Consider the following 20,486-nt stretch of genomic DNA (forward strand, 5'->3'; position numbering starts at 1 on the left):
AGACAAAGAATAACAATACCTTTTTTTATATGATTTGATCTATAAAGTAGCTGCATAACTTTTCATCCCAGTGGCTGACGTCAGGATTCTCATCCAATTCTGAATGAGGAATGGCCACTGAAATCAGTTGGAATTCTGCACAGATTGCTGGGGTGCAGTCTTTAATACAGGGGTGGGCAAAATATGGCCTGAGGAGGGTCTTTGGCCACGGTGAGTCCCTCAGTCTCACTTGGCCCAGGCACTGTCTGGCCGTGGCATGTCCTGCCATCCCTTGGGCACACAGCATTGCTGGGGCAGCCCCGAGGCTAGACTGCCTTTCTAGGCAGCACAGGCAGTGGCGGCTCCTGGCTGCCACTGCTGCTGGTCCCAGCCCTACAGTAATAGTGGGGACCCACGCACACAGCCTCACTCCAGCCCTCCCTGCGCCGCCTCCGGATTTGTCTGCCCTGGCTGAGCAGCAATGGTGGCTAGGCAGAAACTGTTGCTTGGCGCGGGGGGAAAAGTAGCCTTTCCCTCTTGCTCATACACAATCACACCCCCCCACATACCCGCGTACATCGGGGGGGGGGACCCAACTCACTGCTACACACACACCCCACCACACACATGCACCCACACCTCCATACACACTTTACACCCACCACCCCACACACCCCCCAGCCAGCCGACCTCCACGCACCCCACAAACCCTATACCCATTCTCACACACACCCACACATACCCACCCTCCCATATCCACACATACCCCTACACCCTCCCACCCACCCCACATACACACACCCACAGCCCCTCACAAATCCCATACCCCCCCACAGTATACAAGAGTAAGACTTAATTTTGAAGTATTATGCAATCACTTCTATATATGCAACACAAACGCACAAATCAGGACAATATTTTTTAATAAAATTAAAATGTTATTGTTAATGTTGATTGTTAGTATATAATTTGGTTTCTTTTTTGGTTCCAAGATGGCAAACCCGCTTCCCAAAAGGAGTACTTCTGGGGGCAAGGGGAGGGACTTCCAGTGGCAAAGGTCAGGAATTAGGGGTCATGACTTCCAGTCCCAAGATGGCAACCAGGGGGCAGGGCACCTGTCAAAGGGTGGGGCTACCCCTATGGCCCTTGGCAGCTCACCAAAATTCATTAAGTGGCCCTCCAGCAGAAATAATTGCCCACCCATTCTCTAGTGCATGTGACTCTGACTCAGACAGGGGTGATAGTAAACACTATTTAGTGTTTTACCAGGTTAACTATTATTTATAAGCAGATGGAGGATCATTTCACTTTTACAACAAACCCTAAATGCCCATTTGAAACCAGCTGCCAGAAGATCTGAAATTCCAAAGAATATTTGGCTTGGATTAAAATTAATGCAGCAGAAGCATATGTTAATCAAAAATGATGTAGAATTGTTAAATGAAGGCTTTCTTTGCAGTAAATATAATATAAATTACCTTATAAAGGAAGGAGCTATGAAAGCCAAAAATAAAATTATAAATTGAAGATTAGTATGTAAAGGGACTAACAAATAAAAAAAACAGTTATTCCAGAGCAGCAGATACAGTGTATCTAGCAGTTAGTTAACTTGTTTTTAAACTTATTTTCAAATGTAATGAAAATCAACAAAGTGTTATCAGTTCTGAAAAATGCTACAGAGGGACAAATAGGCACAGCATGAGCACAACATTATAGGTCACATAATGCCAAATTCAGCTTTCACCTTACCATCAGAAAACCCTATTGAAAATGCAGAGTGCACACAAGAGGTCACCATAGTGTCTTAAAGAGACTAATACCAATTTAGAAAACGTAGTTACAGAAAGAAAGTCCTTTCTCTGATGATAATTATAAACAGTGACAGTAAAATATTACCTTTAGGTATTTATTTTCCTATGTTAATGAGGAAAAGGAGATTTGTAATAAAATTAATTAAATCAACCATGTTAATGTAGGAACAACTTCTTTAAGTTTTGTTTTTTATGCTTGGAATCCACAACAATAAAGGCTGAATAACACTTAATAAACTTAATGAAATTAGAGATTTAAAGCATTTAATGACTGATTATTATTGGAAATAATACGTGTACAGAACAATTTAATGAAACGTTAAATAATTAACATGTTATAACCAAAGAAGTAAGCAACATATAAACATATAGTCATTAAGAGCCTGCCAGATACTGAGGATAATTAGACATTGGAAGTCATAAAACCGATCATAGTACATTATCTCTCAGAGGAAGACCACTTAAAGAGAATCTGGGTCTATACTTGTCAGAGCTGGCCCATGTTTCATCCTATTTACTCCACATTCATTTGAAACAAGATACAAATGATGAGAGAAGCAACCCTCTGCTACAGACCATGCCCCCACTCAGTCTAAAATGAGCTGGAGCACAAATGGGAGTGTCTGTGTGGTAGCTTCACTATTGCACATGACAGAATAGATACAGCTCTCCACTACCTTAAAATGATACCCCTTCATTCCCATTAGACAGATGACCCTAGAAAGAACTCTGTAGTGGGGAGAGAGGCTACCCCAGAAGAATGAAATTGCTTACAGAAAATTAAAATGGCCCTTTGTCTTTGGGTCCTTTAACCTGCCCTCACAAGGATTCTGTAAAGGAGAAACTGCTGTAACATCAGCAGATTTTAAGTTGTGTAGCTAAATGATGATTTTAAATGGAGACCTTTATTCTGATTTCACTTGGGCCACTTCGTTGCTGCCAAGGTGTGGTGGCATTGTTCAAGATGTCTTGCTGTGACTCCACAGTCTGAGCCATGGTGTGGACTTCTGCCACAGGCTGCCTCTAGTTGCTCCTGTTGCAAATAGTTACCTGGTTAATTAGTCTGGAGAGTCCAAAGCAGTTGGATATGATGCTTGCTCTGTGTGCTGGGCTAAAAGAATTGCCATATCTTGATTAGTGTCCTGGATGGCTTGTGTGGACCTTTCACTTTTTTTGACTCCCTATGGTAGTGTAATCCAGATCACGTTCCAGCTCACTGTCTCATTTTTCTCCCTTTCATGTTAGAGTACTGTTAGAGATTTTACTGAACAGTAAACCTGCACGTTGGTTTGTTTTCCTCCATCCAAAGCCAGAAAGATCTAGGTTCAGGCCTCTCTCCCAGTGTGGTACTTTCCAGTATCTCATGTTTACTTTATTCATAAATTTAATTTAATGCTTTTAATTTCTCCAGTTCTTTTTAGCAATGATTAGTGTTGGATGGTTATGCTGCCTACTTCACACTTTGTATTTCAAAAGAAATGTGTACATCTGGGTCCCAGGCTAACTACTTTTTAAAACATTCTGAATATGGCTTTTTTGCAGTTGAATTTAAAAAGAATACTTGCATCTCTTCCATAAACTCCCCTGTTGTTCAAGATGTGCACAACCAGAATGTCTACACTGAATGAGCAATGTTGCCAGTCTATCTTAGCACTTTGTTTGATGCTTTGCATCAAACACTACATGCAAATTTAGATGGAAGAAATTCCTGTTATATGACTCGTTAGTTGGTGGTACATGATTGAAGACATGCATATGTGTGATTGTCTCCAATTCAGTCAACAAGTACATTATACAGTGAAAATATTGGTACAAACAAGTTATAGTATGCAAATCTTAACTGGTGTAGATCAGTATCTTCATTAGAGTCAGCATAGCTTGATAAATTTACAACACACTAGAATCTGATCCTATCTGTAAAAAATAACACATTAGTAAAGATCTTTCCATTTTTTATCTGTAAATTGATCAGTGCCTTTAAAGATTAGATTGAATCTTTCATCAATCTCTATTTCAGATATTGGAGAGGAATGGTGATAAATAAGCCTTTTAATCCAGGTTCTCCATCAAATGAATCTTTATTTAGTGTTCCAGAAAAGTTTCTCAAAACTCTTATAGGCAGTCCCCCTTCCTAAAAAAATGCTAAGATCAATCTAAATTCAATTGTATTGCTATGTTCTCCTTTAGTGCTTGCATAATCTTTAAACAAACAACAGAAATGTTGTTGTTTCTTGATTTAATAAGCAAACTATAGCATCATAGGAAATAGAAAAAACTCACTAAAATGTTTGTTGATGTAACAAGTCAACTGTGGCTTGCGTTTTAGAGTTCTTCTATATTCCTTTAAAAATTAAGTTTGTCTCGTAAATTCAGAAGCTTTTAAAAACAAGCTTTGCACACCTTAAAATCCCAATAATAAAGTATTTGTATATCGCTGTTAACTGTTGTATGTCATCTATCCATTTAGCCAGTTGCCTTCAATATTTGCATTTAATTTTCTCAGTAACCCATTACAAGCTTCTTCTACTGTATTTGCTGTGATCTTGAGAGCTTGCAGGGAGGTTCAGTGTACAATAAATCCCTACTTTTGGGTCGTACAAATAAATACTGGTATATTTTGCTAAAGTTCCTTTCCTGGCTATGATACTTTATACAGACAGACAGTACAAGCATGGTTTGGCAGATACACTCAGAAAATCATGAAAAAGTAGTGTTCTCCCTGCATGCCAGTTAGGTGATCAGCAGAAAAACTGAAATTTCATTAGTGTTCAAAACATGGAAAGCATTTGTATGTGTGTTACACTCAATTTCTCTGCTTTTGCTGTGATTTAAAATTTTTGCAGAAACCAAGAACATGACAAAGGTAAAGATACTTAAAATCTAACCCAGAAAGTCAATATAAACTTTTAAGTTGAGTATATTTTCATAGGTTGTCAATGCTAAAGTGATATAATTGGTGAAATATGGTAATTCAGACCCTGATTCTGCATACATTCATGTGCATAACTTTATGTACATTATTCCCATGGTAATTAAATGTAGTTTTGGGTAAGCTTAGGACCTGAATTAAAATGTAATGGGAATGCAGGTTACATATTGACCTGAAGCATAACAGTTCACTTTGATTTGTTACAGCAAAACCAGAGATTCTTTCTTCAGACAGACTCAGTAATGGCATGCTCCAGTGTGTGGCAGCTGGCTTCCCAGCCCCTACAGTAGAGTGGTATTTTTGTCCAGGAATTGAGCAGAGGTAAGTGAGAAGACAGTAACATAAATCTTACCTGGGGCCCCACACTTAATAGTCAAACAATAGGAAGCTGAAATAAGTTGGTTGAGAATGTAGTCAAATACAGGCAACCCCCGCTTAACACTGTTAATTGGTTCCGGAAAAACCAAGCGTTAAGTGGAACCGCGCTAAGCGAAACCCATTTCCCCATAGGAATGAATGTAAATAGAGATAATTAGTTACTGCCACTTCTTGCTGCAGCTTCCTTGTTTTTTCAGGTCTATATCATTGGTTTGGTTGCAGTGCTTACTCAGTGAAGGATATTCAGTGTATATTACAGAGTAGACCAGTGCTAGGGACCCTTTCTGGCTGTGGGCCAGAATGATGCATTTTGGGTCAGAGGCAGGTGCTAGGAGCTGTCTGCCTCCAATGCATCTCTCTGCAGTGGCACAAAGAAAGTACCTGCACTTGAACACCCTGACTCTGAATACCCCTGAAGCCCCATGGACTGTACATTGCCAATCCTTGGAGTAGACAGCAAGGGCCAGTATAACTCTGCTGTTAGCTAATGAGCTTTGAAGGCACTGTAGCCATTTACACTAAACAGAATATGTCCCTCACTGTGAAACTTTGCAGAATGGCAACTTCAGAACAGCTGCTGCATATGGCTATTATATGTTGTATTTATTATATAATAACACAATTTTCCAGGACACAGGATAATTGGATTTCCATGTATACACAACATGTTACATGGTAAATATAGCTGAAGTCATTATGAAAAAAAAATTAACTTCTTCTAAAGTAATAACCATATTTTTTCTAAGGTGACTATAAAGTTACAATTTAGCTACAGTAATTGTGAAGCACTTTTTAACATGTCCCTCACTTCTTCCTCTGCCACAGATGTAATACTAGCAAGGCACGTATTTCCTAAATTAATGATTTTTCTCAGGCCTCAGAAGTCTTTGGCACAGATCCTATTCCACCTCTGAGTGGAATCTTTCTCTTCATTGTGATCTTGTTTCACTCAGCACAGGAGCCACAAAGGTGTTAAGGTGCCTAGGTTTCTTATGCTGCTTCCATTTTTTTTTTTTTTTTTTTTTTGAAAGATCCCTAAATAACTATAGATTTGGATTACTGAGCTTGTTTGAATGGATTGCTGAGATCTAGAGTGACCATGTAGATGTCTATCCCCATCTCACCTTCGTTGTGATCCATTTCCATCGTGCATCTGCATCAGTTCCTGATTCCTCAGAGAGAAAAAAACCATGCAGAACAACTGAAGCTCTGATTATGTTTGCAGTATAGTTGTAAAGCACTGACCATTTTTCCCTATTAGTGGTTAGAGTACTTGCCCAGGAAGCAGGAGAGAGAGGTTCTAGATCAACTTCCTCTGAGGGAATTTGCATTGCTTACAAGTGGTGTCAATCTGGAGTAGTGTAATAGCAAGTAATGACATTTTTCTCAATTATGCTTTTGTAAAGAGGACTGATTCTGGCTTAGTGGAGTTGCATCAGTGGCCTGCAGTATACAGGGTGATCTGAAGAAAGTAACAGCAAAATCTAGCTTTCCCACTCTATCCAGCTGTATAGGTGGCTGTGTGTTGAGTGGGGTTTCAAATAAAGTGTGATATCAGGACAGATTTGACAGTGGAGAGAGTAAGCTTGTGTCCTATAAGATAGGGCTAGAGAATGTTGAATATTTTACAAAAATATGAGGTTTATTTTTTCTGTCTGAAAGGTCAAGGACCTTGAGGTTTATATCTGCCAGTCCCCAAGGTTTTCTTTTCCTCTCTCCAAACACTGGTGTACATTCCTTCTGGTTAAGGAGTCTCTGTAAAGTATTCTAACAGGCCTTTTCTACATGAAGTACTGTAGTTGAGACTTATTATTTGAAGGGTTTCCAAATAGTACAGTAATGGGCATCTATTATAGCCCCACTAGAAGGGAGTTTCAAGCATGTAGAGCACCATGGAAAGAACCCTATTCTCTGGTCCTAGTGCTGTTTGTGCATTTTTCCTAGTGGCTAATGCACATGCAGTATTGGATCCAGGGATTGTTCTCCTTCCCAGGGCAGTATTAACCTTCCTGTACCACAGACTGGCTCCTTCCTGCTTGTTCTCCTTCTGGCCTCTTGGCTCTTACCCTCTTTGATGTTCAGTGTCCCCATTTCAGCACTGCCTTGTCAGTGAAGAAATGCTGAAGGCACTGTTGGAATGTGTGACATCTGGGTTTGAAGCCCCCTTAATAGAAGGTGGGTCTCCCACATCATGGGCTATTGGACTAATGATGAGTACCACCATGTTTCAAACAGTTGCGGGTTGCATTTAATTTACCAACTATTGTTTCAGGAGCTGATCACAACAATTATGCATCTCCATAGCAAAATAGAATTACAGTGGAGTTTAAATTGAGTTAGAGGCCTCTGTGGTCATCCTGGATTGCATCCAAGCGTGCACCATAGGACAGGCTTAGCCACATATGGTAAAAATGGAGATGCATGAGGAATTTAAACATCTTACCAGGATTCAGGCTGTTGTACAGGATGAAGTAGAATTTCCTTTGGTAACTCAGATGCCTGAAAAGTGCGTAAGTGCCAATCAGACATAGTAGTAAAATAGAATTTGGATGCATCTACACATGCTTTTACATGCGCCTAAACTTTTAATGCGCAACACCTAATGTGCATTAATATAATTTAGGCGCATGTCTATATGTGCACATGCTAAGGAGCATTAACACGGTGTGTGGACCAACTTGGGACTAAAGTTAGTCCCAAATCAGTTAACTTACACAGCATTAATGTGCCTTAGCGTGTCTACAGGTGTGTTCAGGTACTTTAGCTATTCGTGCCTAAATTTGATACCTGCTTTTGCAGGTATCAAATTTAGGTGCCAATAGCCTAAAATTGCCATTTTTAAGGTTCATTAAAGGCACGCATGTGTAGACCCATACCTTTAATGCGCCTTAAAAATGGCTAATGTGCCTTAAACTCACTCGAATAGACACGCCCTTTGTTCTTAGACACCTAGAGGTGGAATAGGATCTAGGTCATGTTTTTTCCTTACCTGTGGTACCACTGTTACTCCTAAAATAAGCGTACTTGCTTCATATAGTAGGGGAATTATAAAGAGCAAAATCCTCAGCTCAGTTCTTCAGTGGAGTTGTATCAACTTATGCTACCTGAAGATCTGGTTGTAAATATTTAACTGTACCATAGAAGGAAGTTTAGATAATGAGGACTTTACTCCAAATATCCATAAGAAAGTAATTGCCATCATTGTTCCGAGCAGGTGTTTTGATCCACCAACTATAACTTCATTTGATGCGAAGATCAGTTCTAAAAACTCATCGAGCCCATCATTTGGTTGGGTAGTAGTTGAAAGTACCATTGATGTCAGCTCATTCAAAAACAATGGCACTGTATCATGCAAGGCTTCCAATGATGTTGCAAGGAGTTCTGCAAACTATTTCAACTTTGCAGTCAAAGGTAATGACTGAAGTGAATTTTAAAATTGCATAAAATGCTATTAAGATGATGGGATGGTTCAGCTCTTTTCATCACAACAATTATTATAGGACCCATATATGAAATGCATTGCCTGTGTATTTCAAGCTTTTCTACCATAATAATTTTTTCTGGTATAGAGGCTGAGTATATGATAATACAGGCCAATTGCCCATCATGAATGACAGATTTCAACGGAGCATTTACATGGCCAGCCCTGCCCCTGCCCATTCTGTTGCCCCTCACTGCCAAGCCACAGCCCCCCCAGCTGTGCTGCTGCCCTTCACTCCCAACCCACTGATCCCAGCCCTGCCAGTTTCCCCCTCACTTAACAAACTGCAGTACCCTGCCATCTGGGGCCCTGATGGCACCCTCACTCCCGAACCACAGTTCCCCACCCCCATCCCTGCTGGTGCCCCTCACTTGTGCCCCACACCCTCAAGCCCCAGCCCCCTAGCCCTGCAGCTGCACCTCACCCCCAACCCACTGACCCCAGCCCTGCCAGTGCCCCTCACTCACCAAACTGCAGTACCCTGCCCCCCTGGGCCCTGATGGTGCCCCACACTCCTGACCCACATCCCCTTGGTGCTGCCAGTGACCCACATTCCCAGCCCACAAGCCCCAGCTCCCATGCCTCTCACTGCTGACCTCCAGCCCCCCAGCCCTACCAGAGGGACCCCAGCTGTCCCCGTCCTCAGGAGTGCAGCAGCGGCAACAGCAGAGTGTGTCCAGTCCCAGCGTGGACTGGAGGGAAGAGGAGGGGAGGCTTGTGGCTTCCCTGCCCTGGGACAAGGCTGCAGTGCCCTGCAGGCAGCCTGGCCACAGCCCCTTCCCCTTCCTTTCTGCCCTCCCCGGGCAGCAGGTCCTGGCCACTCAGCCCCTCCAAGCGTCGGCGCCTGCGCTGCCGCTTGGCCACAGCTCCTTGCTGCCCCCTGCCCCTTTCCCACTGCTGGAGAACAGGCAACCCTCCCCTCCCTCCTGCTTGTCTCAACTGCAGCCCCAACTCCCCCTGTGCTGACCAAATGTCTGTTTTTTTCCTGTGCTTTGGGGGTGGGAGAGGGGGAGACGATTGGAGTCAGCAACGAGCACTGTATGGGTCTGCGTGCCTTTGCAGCTGCAGGATGGTCCATATGTGCTCCCTGCTGCCTGCAATCACCCTCCCCCTGCTCCCACCCCTGGAGCAAAGGGAAATCCTGGAGAACCTGCCCAGACAGCAATCAGAGGGCTTAAAAAGAGTGGGGACATGTCTGGGGAAACCCAGACATATAGTTACCCTATCTTGGTGGTGCATGTACACTTGAGCAAAAGCGTTATGGACAGACTAAGCCCTTTATTATATTAGATAGTAAACTACATTTTCTGCCTATAAAAAGATTAATAGTAATTCTTAAATGCTTGACTCTTTATTATAACCTTTCAGAAGTTTAAAACTGGGGTCTGTTAGCTAACAACATTTATTCTAATATAGAGACAGTATTGTTTAATGAAGAGCATCCCAGCTTGAAAACTTGGCTTCTGTTTCTGGATCTGTCACTGACTTGCTGCATAATGTTGTACAGACAACTTCACCTTGCTTGTCCATTTGCGACCTTTCCTGTCTGTTCAGGACACAAGCTCTTTCAGGGAGGGGCTGACATCTACTCTATGTTTGGATGATGTCTAGCATACTGGGGCCCTCACTTGGAACCTTTAGGTGCTACTGTAATAAAAATATTGAAGAAAAATAATATTCCATAAATACACTGGTTAGAAAGTACCACTGACTCTTGGCTTCCATAACAGCACAGGAGAAACTGTGGTTTTGTAAAAGCAGAAACAGCAAAAGATGTAACATTTGCAACATGCATATATTCTTGATTGATTTATTTTTTGCAAAAAACAAATGTTTTGTTGTTATTTTGCTTGCAACACATGTGTTGTAGAGAGCATATCGGCCACTGGCTAAATTAAGAAACCAGGATTCTTAGGAAAACGTTGAATTACAAGCTTTGCCTTGAAACAAATTTGATTCAGATCCTATTTTTAAAACTACACATAACAGGAAGAATCTCAGTGGCCTACAGTAGAACTTTTTGCTGCTATGTAGGAACGCTGAGTTTAATTTATTTTAATTTCATCTTTTCTAAATGAATAGGACTAAAAATGGTAAAGAAACAAATGACTCGGATTCAAGGCAAAAAATTACCTCAAGGTTGCTCTACAGTAGCACCTCATGCCACCAGCCATAACCAGTGGTTTTTCACACCTCTGTCCATTCAAAGTGGTGGTGGTTTTGATGCTCCACCTCCAGGAGAAAGGGGATGCATAAATCCTGTGGGCTTGAGTACAATGAATATTCCCAAGGGAATAAAATTTGACATTTGATTAACCTTTAAATGTTGGATTTCTTGCTCGGTGTTTAAACAAAATTTCCTTTGTCTTTTTCTAGAACAAACCAACACACATACCCTTTTTACTCCTTTACTGATAGGGTTTGGAGTAGGAGCAGGACTGATGTGCATCATAGTAGTGATTCTTGTGTACAAATATCTCCAGGTAAAATCAGATGTGTACACTCATTTTACTGGATCATTTTGTGAGAGGTTTTGTGGTGAGATGGTAATTCTTTTTCTTTTTTCTTCCCCTTCCCCCAGAAACCCAAATATGAAGTTCAGTGGAAAGTTGTGGAAGAAATAAATGGAAACAACTATGTTTATATAGACCCAACACAGCTTCCTTATGACCACAAGTGGGAATTTCCTAGAAATCGACTGAGTTTTGGTTAGTTCAAATTTATTTGCCTGAGTGAGTGTTTAATATGAATTTTTCAAACACTGTAAAATGAGAACATGTCAAGCATGGCAACTGCCGTCAATAAAATGTAAATAGTCAGCTGTAGAAGAATAGCCATGTCTACACCGTAAAATTGCTGTGCCCAGCAGCAGCCCCGCTCAATCATCTTGTGTTGTTCTGGCAGGTTGCTTCTTACACTAGAAGTAGTGTAGCTGTTTGCCTGCATCCTGCCTACAGAGCTGCTGCCTGGACTTGGCTATATTTTTTCTGGCTTAGGAGGCAACCCATCAGGAGCAATACATCTGATTTGAGGGCATCCATACCAGGCTCATTAAGTTTGTTGTGCCGGCATGACCAATGAATGCTAACTTTGCATGCAATTTGAAGAAATTATTTCTTGCCTTCAAGTAGTTCTTGTTAACAAAGTAGGCTTAAGTGGATTCATTTATCTAGCACTGTGGGGTTTTTAAAACATAAAGAGAACCATGGAAAACTTTTCAAGATTGTAACAAACTATTTTGTCTGGCATTAATTAGGTAAAACTCTTGGTGCTGGAGCTTTTGGAAAAGTCGTTGAGGCTACTGCATATGGCCTGTTTAAATCTGATGCTGCAATGACAGTAGCAGTAAAAATGCTCAAGCGTAAGTTTTTGCTGTGTACTTAGTGTTTTTTTTCTAACTTCTCTTAGATGTTTAGATGCTTAATTTGCTGAACAACATGTTTCTCATTTCAGCAAGTGCCCATTTAACGGAAAGAGAAGCCTTAATGTCTGAATTGAAAGTTCTGAGTTACCTTGGTAACCACATTAATATCGTGAATCTTCTTGGAGCTTGCACTATTGGAGGTAGAGTTAGCAACCAAATTATTGATGTTTTAAAACTTCCGTATTGTCAGAAGAAGAGACCTGGTGACTCCTTAGTGGTGTTAAGTACCAGGACTAGAACGCTGAAATCAGATTCCTGCCCAGCAGTAACTTTTAAATGTCTCTTCTGAGATTTCTATTCCTGATTTTAGTCCATGTTTGAAAAATGGTAACTGTTCATAGAAATAAAGGTTGTTTTTTTTTGTTGACATGGCCTACTGCTTTCATGAACATCATTGGATTAGTACATATAATATTTTCTTCATAACAAACCTTTTCCTCACAAAATGTGTGGTATACATTGTTTTCAGTAACATTAGCTTTCAAAAATAAGACAAATGTTAAAATTGGTTGTTCATTAGTGCCTATGGTAGAACTGGCACAGGTAACTACTACATTTCTGAAATAATCTATTGAAACTTAAAAAAAAATTGTTAATGAAATGCTGAAGTTATCAGCCCTAAACACATATCAGACAAAGTTGTGGAAAAGGAAGGATCTCTAAGCAAGCAAATTGTGTACGTTGCACACCCTGAACATTTTCACCATATTTACTTGAATCCAAGACAAGTTGTCCCCCCCCCCCCCCCCTTTCAACATGGAGGGGGGGCAGAGCCCCTTGTCTTGAATTCAGGGTGGTGGGAGCAGGAGGCTGCTGTGATTCTGGCTCTGGCCTTAACCCCATATCGGGGCCATAGTCAGTGCTGCAGCAGCCACCTGCTCCCCAGAACTTCTCTCCCCTCTCTCCTCCCCCCTTCCCTGCTGCTCAGTCAGGCCAGCCCTGGCTCCATTCCCTCCTGGAAATGCATCAAGTACATGGAACAGGTTGGGGAAGAGGCTGTGTGGGGCAGCAGGAGCTGTGGTTGGCAGAGGTTGTTGGGGGCAGGTGTGGGGAAGAGACTACAAGGGGCAAGTGACAGGGGCACAGGCACCATGGGAAGGGGGACACTGCAAGGAGCGAAAAGGGTCAAGTAGGCTGCCTGCCCCCCCCATGCTCCCCCACCCCCCCCGAACTACATGCCTCCTACCGCTGCTTTCCCCACTGCAGCAGTGAGAGTGACAAATTTAAGATGATCCTGTGATAATTAGATTCTATACATCAAAAATTATAAATTTATTTAAATTTATAAATGTTCCACATATGACTCCCCAGGTATCTCTCCACTTTCATCCCCTTTCTCTCTCTCTCTCTCTCTCTCTCTTCCCCTCCCCCGCCCCAGCCTGTCTCTCACCCATTGACTCCTCAATCTACATTTGCACTGACTACCTGTCTTGTACGCATACCAGCCCAGCCTCTGGCTACTTTACTTTTCATTCCATCCAGGAAGAGCACACACCAACTGCTGAAACTTCCTTAGCCTGACGAAGGGTTTTTGAACCCGAAAGCTTGCTTAATAATTGTTTTCCAACTATTTAAGTTGGTCTAATAAAAGATATCAGATTCACCCAAGGAACCTTGTCTGCCTATGTCCTTAGACCAACACGGCTACAACCTACACCCCTGCCACATATAGAATGTAATTATTGAGGGGGGAGTCATCTTAAATTCAAAGTCATCTTGGATTCAGGCAAAAACAGTATATATTTAAGAATATAAGAACATCAACATGCACATAAAAATCGGCAAAAGAACCAAAGCTTGCGTACAATATAGCTAAATATATATGATCTACCATCTCTTAACTTCAGTGCATCTGAATTCATACCTTAAGGTTTGGAGACTTTCTGGGTTTTATTATTAATATTATTTTTCCCCCAAGAGTAGAACCTTGGAAAATCTAGAGCTCAACGTATATGCAAAACATTGAGTATGTTCATGAACTGAATGGTGAAGGGATGTTACTCAAGTGTACCATAAAGCAAAATTTCTAGGTTGAGTTGGTACGTGAGGATTTTATAAGTTATAAGCATTTGAAAATAGCATGACTATAATGAAAATCCTAATGTAATTTTAACCGTAGCCTTTGCTAATATCAAATCCATAATGATTAATCTTATGTGAAACCATTCAGATTTGAATGTATTGGTACAGAATAATCCTACAAATGAAATAATGGGCAGTGTGATTACATATTCAAGTGTCATAGCTGCAGTTATTCATTCAGAAAATATATATTTGATCTATAAACATCCATTCTGTAGATGACTTGATTCCCCTTTCAAATTTAATTTTAATATTCTAAGATCTAGTGCAATGTAGTTTTCTGTCTCAGCAGGCTGTTCTGTTTGAATGATTTTTCCTATTATACTGCTGAATATAACACTCTACATCATTTCCAAAACACTACTGAAGGAGTGTGAAGCTCTACTGTAAACAGAAGTGAATCAAAAGGATTAATGTCTAAAGCTTGAATTACTCTAACGTTTGGAACAAATAACTTCCTTCAGGAAGTGAACAAAATCAAACAGATGTGTCTGGCCAGAAACATTATCATGTGAGGAAGGGAAAAAAAGACTTATTTGTTTAATTTTTATACAATGCAATGCTATTGATGGGGGAAAAATTAATTGGGAATGACATAGCTGTAATTGGACAATAGTTACTAGTCTGTGAATGGGGAAACTGTTGGTGTTACTTTTCTTTGACTTTCATGTCTAGGCAGTAGTGCAGTGGCATAACTTAAAAAGGACAACTTGTATGCTTAGCTGAAAAATATTTTTGCATAAGTTTTTTAATTCTTACAGCAAAACTCACCTGCTTTTTAAACTCCTGCATCTGTAGGTCCCACTCTGGTCATTACAGAATATTGCTGCTATGGTGATCTTCTGAATTTTCTGAGAAGAAAACGGGATTCATTTATTTGCCCAAAGCATGATGAACATGCAGAAACAGCAGTTTACAAGAACCTTCTGAATAAGAAAGAGCCTTCCTGGTAAGGATGATCTATCAACATGTAAATGTATTGTCAGAAAGTTCAGAGATGTGGGAAATCAAAGATGACTTCATAAAGAGAATCACAACAGGCTTGTTCTGTGGTATTTTTTCAAGATTGGGTGCATTTGAAAGAATAATCCCATTAAAAATCACCTGAAAAACTATGTCTTGCATTCAAAAGCTTGTCTAACTTTGTCCCAGCTACATAGTTGGTCAAACAGATAGAGCTCTAAGAAGACCTTGTCTCTTGAATAATTTCTGGACCATTACAGCTACATCATTCTTACACTGCCATAAAAATAATTACATTTATACAATGTAATAAGGCTATGAAGGTTTTTAAGGTTATAATCTAAGTTACTATACACAATTTCATTTTTACTTCATCAAATTTCCTTTGAATATTTAATTCTGTTCCTTGGCTCTAACCATCCACATTTTAATAATTACAATTTATCATTGCAAATAATTATTTTACAACTTGAATGACAGTTTGCTTCATGCTATAGTGTTAATGTTCTGCATTATCATGAGTTCCTGCAGTAACAAATGGCTTTTCACATCAAAAATTTATTCCTTTATGTATTTGGGAAAAGTTGTTGCATTAAATCTCACCAAATGTTGTGACAGGACAACATGTATCACCATTTTCACATTAGGGCTTCCCCAACTATCAACTCTCTCTCTCACCATTATTTTGTGGTTGCTTTCTGTCTGTTTGCTGGTAAACTCTTTGGGCACCTATACACGAGCAGCAAGGCTGCTCTGACATCATGTAATTGCAGCATGTCAGAGCAGGCTTGATTAATCGAGTCTGCTGCAGCATGGTAACTACTGTATTGAACAAGCTTTAGTTAAAGTGGCCCTGCTGCCATTTTTAAGCATGGGGTTGGTGATATATGAGACATTCTGGGCGCTTTAATTGGAGCAGCTCTCAGAGCTGCTCCAATTAAAGCACCCCCCTCTCCCAGAGCATGTGTGTTTTTCATTCTATGCACAGCCAAGTGTTTCTACCAAATATATTTAAAAGTAGATTTGTTTGCTAATTCTTTGCTTTCTTTAAAGTACTAAGGACACCATTTGGCACATCAGGCTACAGCAGCACGTGTTCTTTTCTGTATTTCAGTCAGTTCTCTGTAGCCTTGAGCCTGTTACTGTGATTAGTGACTAAACTCCAAAAAGGACTGACAGGACACTACATATTTAATACCTTGTACTACAATGAACTTATGCTCTCTTGGTATGTGCCGCATGCTTTGAAGGAGAAGCAGGGTCAGGTATAAGCAGTGCTTGGCGAGGTGATACTTGGAGATACCAGTGCTTCTGGTATTTTCCTTCATTGCCTTATGATGGGATTCAGTTGTGTTCCTGGAGGTGCCATCTGTAGACTCACATAGGGCCTTATTACACACTAATTTTAGGCAGCTCCTGGAGCTCTTAAACCCTGGATTGTCCACATGTTAACACCAAGAACTGGTATTAAGCATACTTTAGACAGCTTAAAATGACATGACTCTAGGGCAAGTTTAGCTCTGCTCCATATTACCCAGCTTATGTCCCATTAATGTGTGGCTACTCCCCACAAATGAGCCACCCAGGTTGCAGTCCTTGACAACATAGTTTCTCAACCTGTGGTACATGTACCCCTAGGGGTACACGAGACACAGGTGGGGGGTACGTGGGTACCCCAACACTCTCTCGCTCTCCCTCTTTTCGTCCTTTCCTCAAAACTATGGCAAAAAATTTGGTGCGCTGTGCATTGCACGGCACTTTACATTCCCCGGTAATAATTTGGTGTACCGTGCTTTGCGCGTCACTAGGTTCAGCCCTCCTAGCTTTGGCCAACATCACCTCTAGCCCCGGTACATACTTGAGCTGTGCACCCCTGGTGTAAAACATGGCAACCCTACTTACACCAGATCAGACATCTGTCATATCACGGCCTTATATACACAACCTTTCTTCCAACATGGCACACATTAGTCTGTAAATATGAAATCCCCTGGAAAATTGAGTGTTGGGGTACTTATTAAAATTTTCAGAAGTTAGGGGGTACTTGCTACTTAAAAGGTTGAGAAACACTGCTCCACGACACCGCAGGATGCAGTGTCCTGTCCCCCACCCTCTTGTGTTGACAAACTTTCTACCCCCTAAACTCTGTTGGCCAAGGGGTAGTTCTGGCACCAAGCCAGCTTCCCCTCCCATCCCTGGGGGTGTGACTTTCCTACTTCCAATGGGTGGAGGGGAAACAAGGCTGGGGGCCAGATCAGGTCCCCATGAGCTGACATTTTCTTCCTAGGGCAGGGGCAGTTGCTCCCCAAAAGTACCTTCGCTCACCCCCTCCTACCTCCCAGCCACTGTAGGAAGCACAACCAACACCGCACACACCCCAGTCCTAAATCCCAATTTATTAAAACATGAGGCCTACTTTAATTTACTTCCTGTTTATTTCTTTTTAAATTCTTTTTTTTTAACTTTTTTACTTTTTAATTTTATCCCTTCAGTGGCTGACTTCCTTCATTTCATCGCCCTTTCCCCACCCCCATTTCCTTTCCACCTCCCATCCCACTAACTCTCCACCTCTCAGCTTCATGTTCCTGCTGCCTCCTCCTTTTCCCCACCCTGAACCTAACCCATCTCTCTCTCTCACACTCACAGAGCAGAGATAGGAGCCTGTTCTGGCTCTCCAACCCTCTAGTGGCAAGTCACAGCTGGGCAGGTGGGGGACAGTCAAAAGGTTTGCTCCAAACTGGAGCAAGCATTAACACAAATCAGTATTTGAGCAGCTCAGAATACAATGTGTAGCAAGGCTCATAGAAAACAGAATTGCACCACTTGAGTGCATGTTTGTAAAAAGATTGAGGTTTAACCTTGAATTCTTCCAGATTCTAGTGTTGCTGTGTGCTGTCACATTGCAACTCTTTAACATCCCAGAAAGCAGCACTTCACTGGTGGATAAAGTTATTGGTATATGACTCTTAACTACCCCCCAGGTTTGGCATGAGGTTAAACTTGGATTCTTTATCAAGTAACTAGATAATTTTGGATAAAAGGTATTTGGGCAGTTCAAATTGATTTTTATTTGTGTTTGTACAATTTTAAAATACATTAAATGAAATTATACTCAGCTTTCCAAAAATGTTCTTAGATCCGTATTACTGACATATGGTATTAGAATCCATATCTTTGAATTTCATGCAAGGAAGGACAAACTCATTTTAAAAATGTACAGAAACTGGCAAAGATCTAAGTGGGCTTGTAACCCAACTAATGTTTGGGACTTCTTCAGTATTCAGTTGGCTTTTGTCACTAGAACTACCAAAAGACAGTGAGAGAAGCTATGCTGAGTTTAAAAAGGAATCATTAGAGTGTCATCTGAAACACCTAGCCATTTTTATTTTGGACTGTACCTTAGCTATGAATAAGATAGACACCAAACATTTGGGTTCTAATCTGAATCAAACTCCTAATTTTGAGATCTGTTTAATTTCTTTAGACACATCCTTGCAATCTATGTCAAATCTCATCACTTTTTATATATGATTGTTTTTCTTTCATAAAAAACTATTAATTCAGTGTTAAATCATTGTCAAATGTTATATTCAGATTTGTTCTTAAAAATGTTTGTGCTAAAATCACTCTCATCCACTGTCCCTACAGTGATATCATCAATGAATACATGGACATGAAACCAGGAGTCTCTTATGCAGTTCCACCAAATGCTGAGAAAAAAAGATCAAGGAAGTCAGGTAAGTATGCAGCCGGGACATTTTTCCAAAAATTAAGAATACAGATTTTTTTTCTTTTTTTCAATTTGAAAATTTTTTCCACTTAACGTGCTTAGTTAAAGCCTTAGTTCAATGTAACCAGGGTTAAAAATAATGATAATAAAACAATAAAGCAGATTTATATTTTTTTCCATTTTAGAATGGGTCAAATTTTATTTTTTTCCCTCTGGCAGTTGGTGTTTAAATGACTTGTATTCGTCTAGTACCACAATTTTGCTAAATGCAAACCAAATGTATTTCTAGGCAATTATAAGTAGCCTACATGTAAGTTGTTTGCATCTGTATCATTTAGGAGCATATATTGATCGTGATGTTACCCTTGCTATGCTGGAAGATGATGAACTGGCACTTGATGTTGAAGATCTGTTAAGTTTTTCTTACCAGGTAGCAAAGGGCATGAGCTTCCTGGCCTCAAAAAATGTAAGTTGTGAATGTGAGTGGTGGTAAGCATCTGCACTTTTCTTCACATAATGACATTGAAATAATGCCACTGTATTCTTTAAAAAAAAAACAAAAAACCCTATAAATTGAACTGATTCTGCTATACCCTGAAGACTTGATTAGTCATTTCTTTTGAGTAACTCGAGTTATTGCACACTTTGCTAATCCATAATTTTGCACTGAAAATTGCTGTTCTGCTTGGAATGACTTGTCCCTCAGCTTTACTTTGCTGGTGTATAATGCAAGAGAATAGTTGCCTATCTACTACTGAAGATAATGGGAATTGCAGCCCCTCTTTTGTGTACCCTAGAACAGAGCTATCTGACATGGTAGGGATTGACTGAAGGAGTAGAAAACCTCTGTTCAATTTATCCACACACACCAGCTTTGTGTCTTTAGAGTGGCTGATATGTTTGTTTCTATAGCACTTGCTCTACAGTAATAATTATGGGGTAGCTACTTCAAGTTTGGGCTCAGGACTCTGGTCTTCAGCCTTTGCTTTCTTCTCTGGAGCACTTAGCTAGTCTAATTAAAGCTCCAGCTGGTTTCTTTGCTATTGGATGCTACACAAACCATACAGAAGTTTTATGGGGCCTCTTTAGCATAGAATCAGCATTTTTGAATGAATGGAGTTTATGAATTAATCCAATCCTGAAAGGTGACTATCCCTCCAAAATGGATTAAAATGCTGAATGCTTTAGAACACTTACTCTAAACCATGGCATCCTTAAACAATTACAAATTAAAGACCGGTTGGAGGAGAGATGAGCAGAGGTCTGCCTGCTCAATGGCCCAGGAGAACACTGCCCGTCTTACGTTGCTGTGCAAGTTTATAGGAAAGTGGAAGGGACCTCATGATGTCTTCTAATCTAGCCACTGGTCAAAGTAGGATCATCTCTGACTAAACCATCCCAGCCCAGCGTCTATCTAACCACCTCTTGAAAAATTCCAAAGGTTGAAATTCCCAACTTCTTTAGGTAGTCTCTTTCAATGCTTGACCACCCTTAGTCAGAAAGTTCTTTGTAATCTCCTGCCTCAGTTTCCCTTGCTGCAGTTTGGGGCCATTGCTCCAGTCTGCTCCAGGCACAACAAAAAGGCTATCTCCATCCTCTTTATAATTGCCCTTCAGGTTTTTGAAAGCTTTTATCAAATCCCGCTTCAGTCTTCTCTTTTCCAGACTAAATAACCCTAGTTCATTCAGTCTCTTTTCATAAGTCTTGCT

General features: G+C 40.7%; 1 protein-coding gene across 1 annotated transcript in view; it reads left to right on the forward strand.

Annotated features, from left to right (window-relative positions):
• KIT (KIT proto-oncogene, receptor tyrosine kinase) overlaps positions 1-20,486 on the forward strand; it is a 72,347-nt gene that overhangs the window by 42,509 nt on the left and 9,352 nt on the right. Inside the window, exons 8-16 of the mRNA XM_006274133.4 lie at positions 4,926-5,040; positions 8,312-8,508; positions 10,955-11,061; positions 11,160-11,286; positions 11,835-11,939; positions 12,032-12,142; positions 14,883-15,033; positions 18,696-18,784; positions 19,116-19,243. Coding sequence (XP_006274195.2) covers positions 4,926-5,040; positions 8,312-8,508; positions 10,955-11,061; positions 11,160-11,286; positions 11,835-11,939; positions 12,032-12,142; positions 14,883-15,033; positions 18,696-18,784; positions 19,116-19,243 — 1,130 coding nt within the window. The remainder of the gene's footprint in view (positions 1-4,925; positions 5,041-8,311; positions 8,509-10,954; positions 11,062-11,159; positions 11,287-11,834; positions 11,940-12,031; positions 12,143-14,882; positions 15,034-18,695; positions 18,785-19,115; positions 19,244-20,486) is intronic.

This window comes from Alligator mississippiensis, chromosome 2 (assembly GCF_030867095.1).
Source record: "Alligator mississippiensis isolate rAllMis1 chromosome 2, rAllMis1, whole genome shotgun sequence".
NCBI lineage: Eukaryota > Metazoa > Chordata > Crocodylia > Alligatoridae > Alligator > Alligator mississippiensis.